The sequence below is a fragment of the Thunnus albacares genome, chromosome 11, assembly GCF_914725855.1.
Source record: "Thunnus albacares chromosome 11, fThuAlb1.1, whole genome shotgun sequence".
Classification (NCBI taxonomy): domain Eukaryota; kingdom Metazoa; phylum Chordata; class Actinopteri; order Scombriformes; family Scombridae; genus Thunnus; species Thunnus albacares.
The window spans coordinates 13,850,322-13,868,161 of NC_058116.1; the positions used below are offsets into that span (position 1 = coordinate 13,850,322).

The 17,840-nt window shown below is 40.5% G+C and overlaps 2 protein-coding genes across 4 annotated transcripts; both read right to left on the bottom strand.

The window, feature by feature from the left end:
* Positions 1-883: 883 nt before the first annotated feature.
* Positions 884-2,548, bottom strand: rab9a (RAB9A, member RAS oncogene family). Its single transcript, XM_044366716.1, has 3 exons — positions 2,325-2,548; positions 1,890-2,009; positions 884-1,759 (listed from the first exon to the last, which is right to left on the bottom strand). The coding sequence occupies exon 3, from the start codon at positions 1,718-1,720 to the stop codon at positions 1,112-1,114; it is 609 nt and encodes a 202-aa protein (XP_044222651.1). The 5' UTR covers positions 1,721-1,759; positions 1,890-2,009; positions 2,325-2,548; the 3' UTR covers positions 884-1,111.
* A 1,489-nt stretch (positions 2,549-4,037) lies between these two features.
* egfl6 (EGF-like-domain, multiple 6) lies at positions 4,038-12,627 on the bottom strand. 3 transcript variants are annotated; one of them, XM_044366057.1, is made up of 13 exons: positions 12,208-12,627; positions 10,762-10,868; positions 10,365-10,457; positions 10,045-10,164; positions 9,803-9,922; positions 8,474-8,608; positions 8,268-8,390; positions 7,734-7,796; positions 6,965-7,216; positions 5,359-5,433; positions 5,167-5,262; positions 4,815-5,077; positions 4,038-4,682 (listed from the first exon to the last, which is right to left on the bottom strand). In XM_044366057.1, exons 1-13 carry the CDS (start codon positions 12,279-12,281, stop codon positions 4,575-4,577), a joined length of 1,629 nt encoding a protein of 542 aa, XP_044221992.1. In that variant the 5' UTR covers positions 12,282-12,627; the 3' UTR covers positions 4,038-4,574. The 3 variants fall into 3 exon arrangements, with proteins under 3 accessions (XP_044221992.1, XP_044221993.1, XP_044221994.1); XM_044366058.1 differs by lacking the exon at positions 7,734-7,796; XM_044366059.1 differs by lacking the exons at positions 7,734-7,796; positions 8,268-8,390.
* Positions 12,628-17,840: the final 5,213 nt, after the last annotated feature.

The window sequence follows — 17,840 nt, forward strand, 5'->3', positions numbered from 1 at the left end:
CTACTTTATAATTAACAGAAATAAGGTTATTGGGATGTGTAAATTATTTCAATTATGCAATTATTTTCTGACCATACAGACAGGTGACAAATTAAAAGAAAAACCAACATTGAGTGTCTTAGTAAAGTGTTGGGCCACCATGTGCTGCCAGAACAGCTTCACTGTGCCTTGGCATCAATTCTACAAGTCTCTGAACTCGACTGGAGGGATGAACACCAGTCTTCCAAAAGATATTCCCTCATTTGGTGTTTTGATGATGGTGGTGGAGAGTGCTGTCTATCATGCCAGTTCGAAATCTCCCACAGGTGTTCAACTGGGTTGATATCTGGTGACTGAAGGCCATAGCATATGATTCACATCATTTTCATACTCAACAAACCATTCAGTGACCCCTCGTGCCCTGTGACTTGGGCCATTGTCATCCTGGAAGAGACCACTCCCATCAGGATAGAATGGTTTCATCATAGGATAAAGGTGATCACTCAGAACAACTTTGTATTGATTTGCAGTGACCCTTCCCTCTGAGGGGACAAGTGGACCCAAACCATGCCAGAAAAATGCAAAGGTTTTTCCTTTAATTTGTCACCCGTCTGTATGTAGGTCATCACTTCATCGGCATGATCACATTTGGAAGTGAAGTTTAGAAACCCTATGATAATTGCACTCCCAAGGTACACAGTGCCCCATTATGAATAACCTTAATGACAAAATGGACCCTTTGACAGTTTGAGAGGAAGTGAAACCTTTTAAACATATGGCTTCTGTTCTGCCATCACATATTTTAGTTTCCCCACAAGTAGTCTTGGGCAAACACAAAATGTAGTTTGTTTTTCTGCTAAACTAACAGCCTGACCTTTGAACTGTCGCAGAGCTGAGTGAAAGATTCAGTGCTTTCATGTTTATTTGTAATAAGACTGGGATGAATTTAGTGTTTCCTCTCTCTCCTTGAACAGAAGCCCCTATTAGCATTCAAAACTTCAACGGTACAGCAAATCATAAATCCATTAGCATATTCTGTTTAAATAAGATGTTACTACAGCATTGTACACCTACAGCCTCATCACATAACAGGCAATGACAGCAAAATCATGTTAATGATAACCACTGCATGTTATGAACAGCAAGTGGCAGCAGAGCGAGGCTTTCTGTGGAGCTTGACTGTGTCCGTGGGGATGAGGTGGTCCGTTCTCTCATCCATTGCCAAAACTCTACGTACTGCCTCCTCAAAAGCCACTGCTACATTAGTGGCATCCTTGGCACTGGTCTCATAATACGGAAAGTCGCCGCTCTCCTGGCACCATCGCTGAGCCTCCTCCGTAGACACCTGCCTCTCTGGCACGTCCAGTTTGTTGCCCAAGACCACGAATGGGAACTTCTCTGGCTCCTTGACATCTGCGTAGTAGATGAACTCCTTCTTCCAATTTCCCAAGTTGAGGAAACTCTGGTTGTCATCTACGCTGAAGGTGAGCAGGCAGCAGTCAGAGCCACGATAGAAAGGAGTCCTCAGGCTGCGGAAGCGCTCCTGTCCAGCAGTGTCCCAGATCTGTAGGGTAACCTGGTGGCCATCTACCTCCAGGTCCTTGTTGAGGAACTCCACACCGATAGTGTGGAAAAGGTGTGCATCAAACTTGTTAGTGACGTAACGATTCATGATCGAGCTCTTTCCTACACCGCCATCACCCAGCAGGATGACTTTCAGCAGGGATGTTTTTGTTGTCATGGCTGTTTACGTCTGTTCGACCACTTTATGATGAATGATCTGTTGGAGAGACGCAATGTGTTAAAGTTACTTTGTTATTTACTGCACAATAACATGAGTTCATTTTAGAATAAAGCTGTTATACCCATTTTATTTTGGCACAAACACATGATTTGCCTTTTTGGCTCACCCCTAATTGATTTTGGCCTCTTCCACTTGTCCAGATCATGTGCTGTAGACCCTGGTCTTTGGTCACATGCCCATCTGTTTAATGCTGGTGTAAACAGCCATGTAGCCAACGCTCACCCAGCTGTAAACACAGTGACAAGCAATCAGTTTCCTGATAACAGATGGCCCAGGACAGCAGGTACAGCTGGAAAACCCCGCAACATAAAAGCACTGACGGTATCTGCTAATAAACGTCCAATACACTTCTACCAGTCTAGGACTCTATAAAAGTATGAAATACACATGTTGTAAAACGCATAACTGAAACATGCAAGCACACAACGAGCAGCTACGGGTCTATCGGCTAGCTAAAAATAGGAAAACAAGCGAACACAGCTGGAGTTTGGTTCCTGCAATATACTAGGTTCACTTTACAGCTAAATTGCTAGTCACGTACCTTGTATTTTGTGCCAGGAAGCTGCCAAGACAACAAGAGATAAATCACGAAATAAGTGAAATGGTGTTACTGCATATGTTTGACAGCTCCTAGCCTTGGCGTGGCTGGAAATAACGCACCATTTCCTGGTGTAACGTAACTACTCCAAGGCTCGGCGCTAATGCTGTTAACAAGCTAACGGTGGCTACACGGACAGCCCGTGATCACGTGACAGAAACAACCAACGAGCTTCGTCACCACCAGAGGGCCTCGTTTAGCTGCCGTGTGATAGCAGCTCACTTTGTGACAGTTAAAAATCCACTCGACTTCTGGGGAAAACTTTGGTTACACAGGGAATTCAGATCCTCTTTTGAGCATAAAAACTGTACAAAGGAAATAATCCAGAGGGGCACAATAAGTAAACCTGCTTCTGTAAATTTTTAGAATAATCTGTATATTGGTATAGACTGGAAAAAAACATGATTATTAGATATAAGGTGCGAGGGGTGTCTGAAAATATTGCACAGGTGTTATCCAGTTAATTCAGATATTGTAAAATATAGGATAAATGTTGACCCTCTGTGTACCTTCTGTCACCACACAAATGAAATGACAACTCATCTTTTGGGTATGAGCTTAATATTTTTTTAAAACAGAAAATTAGATACTCAACTCAAACTCAAAACTGAATGTATTCTATTTGTTTGTTTGTTTGTTTTTTGTTGATGAAATGCCTTTCAAGAAAATGTATGTTATTAATCTTATTTCTTTATTTGCAAAATTCCACATACACGCCAGCAAATTTGCAAAACAGAAACCCAACCTTACTGTCTTCATGCCCTAGTTAAAATCCTACCTGGACACTAAAATACTGCACAAACTCTAAATAGTAAAAATAAATAAATAAAAAATAGTAAATTTAAGTTCCATTGTGTAAATAAAGTAAAAAAAAAAAAAAGAACAAAACATTGGCTGCAGTTCCCAGTTAACTTCCTATTTGTTACATGTAACCAAATGTGCACTGATCATAGGCACTGATATACTGGTATGGTAAGTAATTTGACACCACATAGCAATATCATAATGTAAAAACGCTCCAAAGTCATGTATCCTCCTTTTTTAGCTTTGTGAATGTACAACAGTATTTACTAAATGCTATATTTGTAGGCTATGAATATGCTCTTTCTGCAAAGTGGATTAGTTTACTGTTGTTTTAGCTATTTTTACTGACGCAGTGACATCTAAGCAGCATTCTAAAGTTATAAATGTAGTGAAGTAAAAAAAAAGACTACAGTGTTTCCCTCTAAAATGTAGTTAGTAGAGTAGATACGAAGTAGAATAAAATTGAAACATTTAAGCAAGGCCCAAGTACTACATTGTACTTGAGTAAATTTAGAGACGCACACAAGTTTCTTTTCACCAAAAATGTTATCATGAAAGCATATTTTTCAAAAATTCAAGTTGAGTGTAAATTGACATAAAATTATTCTATTTGGAAAATGCTAACCCTGGTATCTATAAATGTATGGTTCATTTGTGGCGGCATTTCTTCAGTCAGCAGATTGACTTTCCTAAAATTACCACCAACAATTTGTCATATTACCTTAGATTTTGTCTATCACATTGTAATACTAGCTTATGATACCGCCACAATCTGTTGTGGGTGACATGATCAAGCATTAGCATCCAGATGTAGTCATACAATATGTGTAGAAAAAAGGAATGATACACTGATTTAGAAAAAAAAAACAGATTTAATGTAATAGTACAGTATAATATGAAAGCAAAATTTACAGCACTGATACTTTTTATCATTTCAACTAATCAGACTTCAAAAAGTTATTCATCTAAGATTGCATTTCAGATATAATTCACCTAAGAATTCACATTACATGTCAAAGATAATTTTCAGTTAACTTCAGCAATGCACAACAAAGGACTAAGCACAATAAGCACAATACTGTTAAACATATCTAACAGACAAAGGTGAGCATTTCTATTCCTGAGATCTGAGTTATCTGTGTCGAAAGACAGGATGGAGAATATAGCAGGATGTAGCAGCATGGTGATAACTTAAACATGCATGCACTGTTTGTACATAATCTTCCCTTTAGGTTGTGTGTCTGTATCTTTATGTGGATGTCCTGAGGCTAAGCCATCAGAGAACAATGAGAAACTCCACAAGAGACCATAATACGGACAGGAAACAGGAATCCTTGACATGTGTCAGTTAGGGCAGATTTTTAAATTGTTGATCCGGGGTGGAGTTTCTTAAAAGACTGGACCGTCATCCTCTTGACAGGGCCCTGAGGTCAGCACAACATTGTCCAGCCCGATCTCTCCTCCAACACCTCCCCCACGCTGAGCTTCGAAGATAATCTGCAAGACATTGAAAGCTATTATGGCACCTTTAGGTTGTAGGTTACTGAGGTGTGTGAACTTTACAGGGGTTGTCTTTCAAATATACTGCAAACCAAATGAATTTAACATTTTAACGAGTAAATGACTCACAGATTCTGGGGCCACCTCTTTCCAGGCCACAGTGAGGAGCTCCGTCTGCCAGCCCTGGTCTTTGCTATGGCTCTGCTCCCATACAGGGTAAGCATTGTTATCCAGCAGCACCCTGAGAGCCCCCACGTTGTGGCCCACCACACGGTAGTCAAATGTGAGGCAGAAGCTGCCCTGCTGAGCCCGGTCACTGAGAAGCAACTTCAGCTTGGCCACATCCTCTCGCTCCCCTAGGAGCCCACTCATGGCCATGTAGTACTCAGCACCTGAATATGTTTGTAGCACTCATAAGTAATTGTATCTGAAAGCATCTTAACTAATATGTGATCTTGCAGGATATTCATCATGTTGTTACCATTGTCATGATAGGCTACACTCCAGTCCATGTCATCAGTCTTGTCTTGGACCCACTCACATGCTCCTTGATCAAAGTTGCAATCCAGAATAAACTCTAGAGGGTGAAGTGACCGGAGCGCATTAGCAAATTAGTCATATGCAGCAGAGCAGTCATTATATAAGAATGGAACATAAACTGACATTTGTTTACCTTCCTGGACTGGTGTTATTTGGATTACTTTTACTTCAGTGGTTGGGCCAAACACTGATTCAAAGTCCTCTGATACTGCGTGTAGAGATTAAAGGAAAAAACACATGTGAATACATTCATTTCCAGCTAAATACCCTTAAAAAGGCTCAGTAAAGGATCAATAAATTATAAAAGCAGACACAACTGTCAAGATTACACTTTTAAATAAATAAAAATTGACAGATTTTTTTTCTATGAATTCCTTGTAAAATATGCGATCTTATAAAAAAAAAAAAAAAGACATTCCAAAATAATTTGGCAAAGAGATTTTCCCCAATGAAACAAAAGCCAGAAAGGGGCTTTTAACCAACAGGTGTAGACCTGCCCAGCTGTCACTCATTCCTTCAGATAGAACTACATCTTTAGGATACAGCCCCCCGAGCATTTTAAAGCTCTTGCATCAACCCACTGCCATGGCAGGCAGCTTTAGACAGTCAGACGAGTGACAGCTGGGGGTTATTGAACCTGCACAGCCAGAGTGGGCTAGAGTTAGAGGGGGCTCGAGTGCTGATGACAGACTTTCGTACTAGGAGTCAAGTCTGTTTGCACAACAGCTGTTTTGGGGAAAACATAATAAAAGGCTTGGAGGCTTTGTAACCTCCCTCCCTTCTTCACCCTCCCTCCCAGGAGATGGGAAGCAGAGCTGTATCCCAGGGCTCTCACATGCCGACAGAGTAAAATTCCTCCCTGGAGGTGATGGATGTCTCGTGGGCCTGTCTTCTCTTGCTATCCGAGTTCTTACACAGACTCGGGTGTTTCCCTAAAGATCAAGATTAGTGGTGAAAGGCAGTCTCATTTTTTGGGTTTCTAAGTGAGAGAGGCATCCTACTGCATGAACCATGCTGCCCAAATTCAGGGAAATGCCTGAATTTCGTGCCATAAAGTCCATATACACACACAACAGAGACATGAATGACATTTGCAAGATGCCATCATGTCTATAATTGCTGTCTTTTACATTGCTGGGGCCTTCATAAGATCTTTATTATTGTTTCCTTTATATATTGTGGATTTTATTCAATGGTTTAATATTATGAAAGAATTTTGAAAAATGTGTCAGTTTTCTGTAGCGTAGAGCTGTCAAGATCAAGGGTCAGTGATTTTATTTTAAAATGTTAAAGTCATGACATCATAACACTAATAATACTTGTGATTCTTTATGGAAATAATCAACCGGACTGGGACATCTCTGGCTGATCAGATTGAATCTGTCTTAGCATGCTGTTCACTAAAAAGATGTATTTATTTAAGCACAACAAATGTGTCGGAAATGTGTCTTTCACCTTTGTTAGTAGCATCAAACCCTCCAAGAAGCCTGAGGTCAACAGGAAACATGAAGCAACAAGCCAATTTCTTCTCAGGTCAAGAGCTTAGACCTGACCTGCTATTTTATACTTATTAGACTAAATTTTGACCAAACCCCCCCCCCCCTAAAAGCAAAAAATCGATAATTGTATTCAGATGCTGTGTAGACAGTAGAACAAATCTGTAGAAACATACCGAGTTTGTTAAGTCTGGCTAATACATTGAGGACCACCCAGAATGTCAGAAACAGACTTGCACTTACTGAAAACATCCCCCCTTGGATTGAGCTGGTTGTCTTCCTCTTCCTCCTCCTCCTCCTCCTCTTCCTCAGGAGCTCTCTCCTCTTGTCTTTCCTCGGTGGGGCTGCCAATGTAGACCTCTCCATCATAGTCAAAAGGCTGCTGGCGGACCTTAGGAGGCGGTGTCACGACTGGTTCAGGGATAAGGTTTTTGATGTCCTCAGTGTCAAGTATACCTTCCAGAATCCCGGGCCTCACTTGGGAGTCTGGGATGACTGCAGACAGGAAGAGGAACTGGATTAGACATGTGGAACCGCAATCACTAGTGGGAACTTCAGTATTTTACCATGGATTCAGACGCGTTTGTTGTCATGTATTTGGCAGCTGCTGTTGTTAAATAAAACATTTTCCTGCAGTTCATTATCAGTTCATGGATAAAGTACTTTACTTTTCCACTAGAGCAGTATGACCAAAGACACAAGACAACAGACAGGAACATCCTACGACATGCACAAGAAGCATCACAGAAAGATTCATTACGCATCACTTGCATCAGTTTCTGAAATGCACAAGCATTTTGCCACATAAATACTGCATTTAACGAGTCATGCTGAGGATTCCAGGCCTAACATCAAGCTGTGTGTGCTGTGGACGTACAACATTTCCAGCCATGAGCGAGAGAGAGTTGGGGGGGAGGGGGAGTTCATAAAAGTAGTCAAGAGGAGGGGATGAATGGGGTTGCAGAGCAGGGAGTGAACAGCGGAAGCAGAGTCTTGGATTCCACAGTCTCACCATTGAGGAAATCATCTGCACTGCCTTTGTCTCCGTCCAACGACCTCTGATAAAACGGCTTGACTACAAAAAATAAAGGATCTTCATTTACACTGAGAGCCCTGGCCTATACACTTTTTATATTATTTGGCTACATGAGGCATCACTTGTTAATTTTCTGGGCCTGGTTCAAAGAGTAAAACACAACTTTTTTTCTTCCTTCAGATGGCTTACTACCATATAGTGACATACAGTATTTACACAGGTGTGTTTTCTATCTGTAGCTCTCTCTTGCTGTACATCTGTAAAGACAGCAGGAAACCGGCCTTGGCAGGACTGATTTTTGCTGATGTTTTAAGAATCAAAATGAAATATATGGCTGCTAAACTGCTGCTGACCTATTGGACTGACTGGGAAAGGCCTATGTTGTCTAAAACATTATGAGTGTGTTTTATCTATTGTGAATGGCTTTATTTGACAAGTTTTAGCACATATCAAAAGGCATCCCTGAAATTAATGGTTTCATAATTCTGTGTAGCAGATCTCGGATCTCACCAGAACATTCAAAGCCATTGCCTCTGAAGCCAGACTTGCACCTGCACTTGTAGGATCCTTGAGTGTTCAGACAGACAGCATGGTGGCTGCACTTGCTGGTGCCGGCTGCACACTCATCCAGGTCTGGAATTGGAAGAAGCCTATTTGTACCTTGAGGAGCATAGTTGATCGCAGGTGTTTCACCTTAATATACTTGTGTACCTTACCTACACAGTCATATTTGCCGTTAATGTATTTCAGATCATAGCCATCCTGGCACTTGCAGTAGTAGCTGCCAAAGGTGTTCACACATTGTCTGTTGTATGGGCAGAGGTTCTTCCCAGTTACACATTCATCAATATCTGCAAGGAAACAAAACAGAGGATTTCATATTTGCACCTTCAAAACATGAACATGTTGAACCTTTAAACAAAATATGTCACATAAGGCACAGTCCCCTACTTTTGCTTTTTTGGCATTTTTTGCTTCTTTGCTAATTCTCATCATTGTCCTGATGGAGTAAAAACAACCATCTGATTCCTGGAAGCAGTGCTTCCACTGAGTTACTGATATTGTTGCGGATGCAGTGGAACCTATATATAACACAGGTGGTGATGTGTACAAGGTTTTTCAGGACATTTTTTTTTTTCAATTTATAGACACTAGTCATCCTCCAATAATGCTTTTGAACTTGATACAGTGCCAAATATTCATAGTTGTCTGCCTATTTCTTACAATTACAATTTACAATTTCATTTAGCAGACGCTTTTATCCAAAGCGACGTACATCTGGGAGCTGATACAACACATGCAAGACTCTAGTCAGGAGGTTCTGTAGAAGTATTTCTAAAGAAGTAATAATCGTTTACCTTCCTTCAATCCTATCATTACATTATTTTACTTCACAAATTTCACAAATGTTTTATTGTTATGTTGTGTATTGTATTGTCTTAAAGTCTGGGCCTGTCAGTTAGTTGCCTGTCATACCTACTGCAGACTCTTGCAGTAGTTGCTACTCTGCCTTCAGCTGAGGCTGAATTGGTTCAAGTCTGTAACTTGACTTATTAGGAACAACTTTATACTTTATGTGAGATCTATATTTGTGAAAAACGTACTTAGGTACATTGTCAGACTCGAAGTGTACTTTTTCTGGGCTTCTCTTTTTGACTTCTGTGTTGGATCCATGGAAATTCTGAAATGTACCCCTCTGTAACATTTTTATTACTCCCCCTGTGTTATCAGTATGTCAGATTGGCTCTGTCACAGCTCATGCGGTTTTGTGGGAAGAACTATAACCTAATTGCATCCATCTGATTTACAAGCCAGACATGCAAAAGCCGAATAATAGAATCTTTATAGAGTTTTCCACTATGCATGAACTTTCAAGCCAAAGTCAACTCCTTTTCCTTCTGTATACCTTAAGGAAAGTTATTGCCCAATCTGTTTTTTCACTCTTGCTTAGGCCTGCCTGTAATTGTACATCATGTCTCTAATTGTACATCATATTTGACATAGGTTTTCCTTACATCTGTTATCGTGTGAGTGTGTTTGCTCACCTACACAATTCCTCCCATCTTGCCCCAGTTGCAGCCCTGCGGAGGGGCACAGGCAGCGAATCTCCCCCTGTACTTCTTCACAACCATACTGACAGTGAGCAAGAGAGCATGTCCTTGAATCTACATGCAGGAACACCAACACAGAAAAACCACACAATTACAGATATGCAAACTTTGCAACTTTGACAACCTTTATGTTTCCTTCTCTGGGTATGCACTGACAGCAGTTCAATGAGACTCACTGGCGCAAGATCCATCTGGCATTAACATGTATCCATTGAGACAATAGCACTTGTAACTGCCATGGGTGTTCATGCAGCGATGTTCACAGGGACGAGGTGTCAGGCCACATTCATTCAGATCTAGAAAAAAAAAAGAATTTTCTGAATTTTTTCACCTGCAACATGTGTTAAAAATGTAAGTTTTGATTTAAATAGAATTTAATGAAACATAGGAAATAAGTTTAGAAATAAAATACACTTTAAATTAGTCAGTAAATTGAATTATCAGCTGTAGCCACTTTGACCCATGTTTTCCAGACCACTGACCCTCAAATACCCACCTTGATTACAAGTCTTTCCGGTGTATCCTGGGAAACACTTGCATTTGTTGGGGCCAACACACTCTCCATGCTTGCAGCCGTGCTCACACTGAGCTGGTAAAACATTTAACATGAAGAAAATACCATCAGAAATGTCGCTAGTTGGAGAATGATGGATTAGAGTCAAACCACATATTTCTATTACGCAGGCAAGGTTTTTCAATCTAGACTGTCATTCCCTCCACCGTTTCTGGGTTAGGAAAATATTTTTCATGAAAAGAATGTTAGGACACAGTGTATTGTGGCAGCACATTTAGTTTCTTCTCTATATATTTTTTTCTCATTCAAAACTGGTTGATATTTCCAAACCATCATTCATTGATTGTAAACGAGTCAGTCAAGTTAGACTAGTTCTTACCCTCACACTGTCCTTTACTGTTTTTCTTCCAGCCATAGCAACACTCCAGTCTCCTGCCATAGCGACACACACCTGGTTGGTTTCCAGTAAGGACTTGTCGGTAGTGCCTTTGTAGAGGAAGAGAGTAGAGGGTAAGATGTGTAATTTCACTGTCTTAGCAATATTTATAGCTCATGTTGGACATTACATAGCAAATGCAAACGCAATGTAACACACAAAACAATGATGTAATGTTTAAGTTATTACAAATCTAAAGTATATTTAGGATGTAAAAAGAGATTCTAACTAAGTTCTCCCAAATGCAGGTTTTCAGGCGTCCATTTCTAATTATGGTCCTAATGGTAGTGGTGTGAAAACCTAAACAACCTAAATAAAGTGTCCCTTTACGGCCTTCCTTAGTGATAAAAGTAGGACTCCCTGTGGAGCAACAGCCGGCCGGCAGGATGTTGGCTACAGATGGAGAAAAACACACTAATCAGACACTTCCTGTGCTGCACATCGATACCTCATGCACAACCCTATATACTCTTTTCTTTCACTTTATCTTTATCCAATTTCTGGAATCAGATGAGAATATACTGTTAAGTTATTCTCAGTTGCGGTCAGCATGTCAGCATTACATTCAAAATAACCTACAGTACACAGAGATTACATTACATGCATATATTTTTAACCTGTAAATCAAATTAAGATGAGAAAGTGCCTTTTGCCATTGACTTAGTAAAAAAGTAACTATCTGGAGATCAGAGTCACACATCCAAATCTGACTTTACAGCTAATGTCAGCTGTCATCATCTTTGACATCAAGTTCAGTGCAAAACTCTAATATCCCAGATGTTTGAGTGTAGCAATGGCAGCATCCTAAAAGCAGCCTTGGCTCCAGCGGGACTGGAGGAATCTGAGACTTGATAGAAATCAACCAGAATAGCTCACATGAGAGGGGCTCCTAAGTGTGACAGGTGCTCTTCAGTTATTAACAGCTGCTGTGCCACATATCACTGACACACTGTCATAACTCCCATGGTTCTCTGGTTGTCTGGCAGTCGGAGCAGTGTATACATACCATCAAAACAACAGTTATTCCTGTAAAGATTTAAAGCACTTATTTTAGTGCAAAATAGGGGGTTCATGCTACTCATTAAGTGACATCATGTGGGGGAACTGGCAGTTAAAATGGTAGTAATTCCTTTTTTTGGCCACAGTCAGTGGCCCTAATTGTATATCATCCTATACCACAGGTAACATTTTTGGTGTGTTATCAGTACCAGCACATTTCAAACTCATTGCAGTGAAATAGTAACTTTGTACAACACAGAACTTTATCTGACATTGTAACTAGATGTCTTTTCGATTCTTTACTGAGCAAATATCCAGGTAAAGTTACACCTGCTGCAGGTCTCAGGGTAGAAACATCAAACACTCTGTTGCTTAAGTTTATTGACTTACCTATGGGGCTCTGCACTACTGGAGGAGACGTGGAGCAGGAGAAAAAGAGCACTGACCAAGGTGAATGGCTGCATGTCTGTGATTGTGAGCAGCCGGAGCCGACTTGTTTTCCCACGGGGCTGACTTTGGTTGCTGTGAGTTTCCGACTATTGCTCCTGGGAGCCTATGCTCATTAAAAGGCTTAGGCACAGGAACAGGTCTCACAGTTGAGCCTTTACACAAGGCACGCCGGATTTCATGTATTTCCAGAACACAAACTCAAAATCTCCTCCAGGGGAAAAATCTCTCTCTTTCTCTCCCTCTCTTCAGTGCAGCAGCGATACTCTGTGTCGCATAATTTGCTTCCTCTTCTTCCTGTCTGAACTTCCAGAGGTGGGTTGACACTGTGAAATGACACTGCACTGTGAGAGATAGGTTGTGACTTTTGGAGGTAGGGGTGGGTTTGTAAGGGGGGTGGGGATTATGTTTAGGGGTGCTCCTCTCTTCTCTGAAACCCTATATAGGACCACATGAAACTCTTCCTGTGAGTCACCAGAGGGGAAAATCTTACTGTTGTATAAATGTCATCCTATTGATCCTATTTTCTGTCTTTTCTGGGATAACATAAGCTTTACATGCATTCATTGCTTGATGTCCTGCCCGTCCCGTATTTTTTTTTTCTGTATAATTAGCTGTATCAGCTAATTGTGGAACTCAGACATGCATAGGCCTGTCATTAGCAGCTGCAGCCTGCTTTGATGTCTTGCACACAGGTAGCACATAAAGCTCTGCGCTCTCACAGATGCTAATTCCAAGTTCAGCCATAAAAATGTTTAATGAGTTTTCACGCTTTCAAAGTCAGCTTCAACATCTGGTCCTGCTCCTCTGCTCCGCTCCTCTGTGCCCTCAGAGATGGACAGGTGATGTTTCTGTGGGAGCTTCAGTTTAGTCTACGTTTGTTGTTGAAATACTGCTCCAAGGAGGTCATTTCTCAGTTTTATTTAAACTTTAAATGTCCAGTGCCACGCTCACAAAAAAGATGGCTCAGAGCGATGATTTGAAAACTGCGATGAAATTGCACTCAGATGAGGAGGAAGTCAGCAGTTAAACACTGTAGTTGAGCTCAACAATTCAGGCCTGTGATTATTTTGCCAGACATTCACGACAGGAGAAATCTTTCAGCTCGCTTAACTATGGTTATATTTCATTTTGTTTATTATGGGGTTTATAGAAGGGTCAAAAGAAATCCAGTCTGGACATATTAATGTGATATAACTTTGAGCTTTTAAATCTCCCCCGAGCAGAGCACAACAATAACGATGAACCCGAACTCATATTCTTAAATCCACATGCAGCTATTTCTAAATGCTAATACAGGAGGCCGGGGGGTCAAAGGAAGTTTGGTTGCTGGGAAGCAGGCAGCAATCACTGAAAATATGCAGTGCTGAGCAACGGTGTAGGTAGAAAGTAATATCTGCTAATAAAAGAGTGAATATTCAGACAACCTCTGTGAACAGTAACCATTACAATGATGTGTTCTAACCTCAACCAAAGTCTTTAGTTGTCAAGCCTTTACCATAGCTTAAGTATATTGTTTCCTTGCCATGACCACGACCTGCCTGTATCCTTTTCCAAGTAGTTTTACATTGTTAACCGTAACCATATTACCTTTGGGTAGTTTCAAAAAATTCAATTTTAGGAGGACCAGCATGTATTTTTTTGAGTTAACTGAATCATTTGGAAAAGTTTTCACAAAAGCAAACTTTTAGTAAATAGAGGTATAGCGGTAGGCAGGCTTACATAAGCAGTGTTCTTTTGCAGTGATTTACGTAGGAGTAACAATAGTCATAATTCTTCCATGACAAATACGGGGTTAATTTGGGTTTACAACATATGCTATGGAGGGAGACAGAATGTTAATCCAGGGAAGAAATATGTGTTGTATTCTAACAAAACAGTGGCTGGTTGTGTGTTATCTGTACAGTGTCAGGCTCTATCCAGTGTTTTCACATTAAACTAGAATGTAATTGATTGTGTATAGTATAATTCATGATATTGTGTACAATCAGTTTTCTACTATTATTTCTATAATTATAGGGCCCTGTGCCATTTGGCATATCCAGCAATCCTGTGGTTAACTCCTGTGCTGCTCGATAACACACATTTCCCCGTCTGTCCCATTTCTAGTCTGCAACCTGACTCTATATGACTGACATCTCAAGCATGTGGGTCATGCAAGCACCATGGTATACATTCAAGCTATTGGTGCTGTTATGTTAGCTGTGTGGGTGTTGAACTGGGGTAAATGTATAGGCTGCTGGCGCCTCAACTCATGTGGCCCTGATCAAGCCGTTATTGTCAAAGCAATAGCACCCTCGTCTGTCCAGGAGAGTGTCCAAGCCAGGACAGCAGGATTTCTGTGCAGTTTGGTGGCTTTTGGGCCTCTGGTTAACAAATATGAACATTCAAAACTGATTCACTGTATGTGAATGTATTTTGAACAACTGAAAAACATAAGGATTGCTTAATTAATAATAGTTATAAGGTGCATCACGCTGCTGGGATTTTACAAATCCAGCTGTAAAATTATACTTTGCACTGAAACAGATGTTCCTTATTTAACATTACACCCTATGTATACACCCTGTTGCTATATGATATTAGCACATAGACAAATTTAGAATTGGCTTGGTGCCTACTGTAAATTAATTCTCCCTCAAAGACCACAGAGATGAGAGTCTGCCTTTATTATTCTTTTCTCATTTTTCTTCAAAACCAGGAGGGGGAGACATGACACATTGCACTTGCCAGCACATCTAAAGAGCCAAGAGACAGACCAAAGACCATGTGTCACTATAAATGTTTGCATGTAATTTACATGTGACTGAGTTTGAGTTTTTAATGAGAAAATCCAAAGCAGATGTTTTTTAATTGTACAGAAGAAAGGGGGATTGTTTTATTGACCATGCATATCACTTCATTGTCTTCTTGTTTGTTTGTTTTAAAGTAGTTCTTGCTTATCTTGATTTGTGATTTAATGTGCTTTGCATATATCAGAACAGGAAGCTGTTTGTAAATTGAATTTTACCAGGAGCTCAGTTTTATTAAGTGCTCTGTCTCTTTTCTGTCAGCAGAGGTCCCTGTCTGCCTGCATACATGTTGAATTGGCTGAAGTAAGCTACTTCATATCCTGACTGTGAACACAGGTTTAGGGCATATTATAAAGAGAGATGGCTATTGGTCAGTGGGTTTACTTTCTTGTTTCATGTAGATATTAGCGTGTAGTTCTGGACAGAAAGGTTAGTTTTAGCATATTTGTAAGTGCGTGTGTCAAAACTTGTGTTTGGCTTTGTCCGTGTATTGTCTTTTTTGTCTTTGTTTCCTTATGTTGTAAAACTGGCTGCAAACAGTACAGAACTTTGTAGAAGCATTGCTGCCCTTCAGGAAGTTTGTCCCCCCCCCCCACACACTTCCTAGAATTCACTCAGGCAATACTCTCCTCTCACTTAAATTGGCTCCAGGGTTGCAGACATGAGTCGATAAAATTCTAATTTGATAATGCATTTGTTACTGAGATTAGCAGACTCCAGTAACAACAGTTTTAACCCTTCCCCCCCTGCAAGATGCATACTCTTTTTTTGAGGACATTAGTCTCCTTTATGTGGGGACAGATATTCATCCGCTCACTGTGGCCCTTGGCACATTGAGCAAGGTTTTTACTATAAAAGGAGAAACAAGGCTGTTGAAGAGTTATTTTGAAAGCAATGTGTGTGCACAACCACATCCTGCCCTGAGTGGGAGATGACATGAGCAACGAATGCACCGCAGAGAATACTGACTGCTATGAAAATGGGCCACTGCTCATCAAATATATTGCGATACACTATTTGAGGTAATGTGTTTAAATGTGTTTGAAAACTGCTGAGCTCTGACCAAAGTCTTTATAAAAGCCACATTTGAAAAGGCTGTGTGAAACAGCCATCGCCTAACTTAAAAAACTGATTAACTATTAGAAATAAATCTGGCCTCAGAGCTTCAATATCCATCATGCTCATCTATTTTGTGCCACATTTGACAATTTGGAAGGACATACGACCAAACAAGTGATTACAATGTTGCATTGACTTTGTGCAGGTGCTTTCTTGTATGAAAGTGGAAATACATCAAACTGTGAAGAAATGATAATAATCAAGTGCCACATGATAGCGCAAGACAGAAAAACTATCATTCTACAACTTTCTGATATTGTTTATATTTCCTACATTCGGTGTCCAAAAGATGCTCATCTTGGGTTTTTCATTTTACAGTAATTTTATGGCTCTGTCCTCTTCGTGACCCAACAGAATCCTCCTGTAATCCAGGTAGATCTCACACGTCCAGGTGCTCCTCCTGGAACATCTGCTGCCCACAGATTACACAATGACAGGCTGCTGTTAAATGGGGTTGACACCAGTGCGACCTGGGAGACAGACCTTGGGGGATTGAGGCTGTCTGTAAGATCACCGAACACACACACACACACACACACACACACACACACACACACACACACACACACACACACACACACACAGGGTAAATGTAAAGCTTTGGCCTCAGCTGGACTACCCACCGTTTTCCTCTCATTAATAATGCAGCATCCAGACGCAGTTGTACCATGCTGTGAGGGTGACTTGATGGGGAAGCATCAGACGTCTCATGAGGGTTGATGTGTGGTTTCCAATTATTTATTAATGGGCTTGCCCGGTCAGAGACCATATAGTGGCCTGTTAAATCTGTTACTGTCTCAAACAAAGCTTTCATGCAAATTGCTCTGCTGCAGAGCTGAGGATGCTGCACTGAAGTACATCGGTTGCTTTGCCAGAGTTGTACCACATTCTTCTTGTATAAGAGGAGGAGATATAGCCTTCGTCTTCTGCATTAATGCTGACTTTTCAGTTCGGCCAGTCTAAGTGATGAACTACTACATTATTTTCTTGTGATTCCTCCTCCTTAGTGATCCTGACTAGATCCCACACACCACTAAACAACATTACATATAGATATTATCTAAAGATGCTTTTTTGTTTGTTTTTGACTTCCATTTCTTCAAATCTGTGGCGAGTGGAAGGGGAACTTCCCCTGTGCACTTCCTGCCACATGACTATATCTAAATCCATAACAGCCTCTTTTATTGAGCTCTTGTTCAGATAAGGTTGTGCTTTAAAATCTCCCTAAAGAAATATTACAACTTTACCATAAGTAAACCTCATACCTTCTAATAGTAGTTCTGGGATGAACCCTAAAAAGTCTGTATGTTTTTTTTTAGGTGTAATACAAAACTTGCAACTTCATGCATCTGTAGAATTGAAATTTGTGGACTATTTTCCACACTGCTATTATCAACATTACAATGAAAGGAACATGTTACTGTGACAATAAAGGTTCTTGTCAAAGTGATACGGATTTATACTGTAGCAGCAGTTTGCATGTCTTTGATGTCCGTAGGGGTTCAGATCGCCATTTAACCTTTTAAAGTGGCAAGACCCTAAAGGTCAGAATTTACTTTATTCTTCTTAACCGGGGAGGTTCATGCTGGGTATAATTACAAAACTATGCACCCTAGAAGAGAGCCTACATCACTTCAGTGCAGTGCTCATGTACACTGCATGCCT

Coding starts and splice junctions, on each gene's coding strand:
- egfl6 (XM_044366057.1), bottom strand. CDS start 12,281: ATGCAGCCATTCACCTTGGTCAGTGCTCTTTTTCTCCTGCTCCACGTC. Junction 10,458..10,761: donor CAGTAAAGGACAGTGTGAGG/GTAAGAACTAGT, acceptor ATGTTTTACCAG/CTCAGTGTGAGCACGGCTGC. Junction 5,434..6,964: donor TCCAAGGGGGGATGTTTTCA/GTAAGTGCAAGT, acceptor CTCTACACGCAG/TATCAGAGGACTTTGAATCA.
- rab9a (XM_044366716.1), bottom strand. CDS start 1,720: ATGACAACAAAAACATCCCTGCTGAAAGTCATCCTGCTGGGTGATGGC.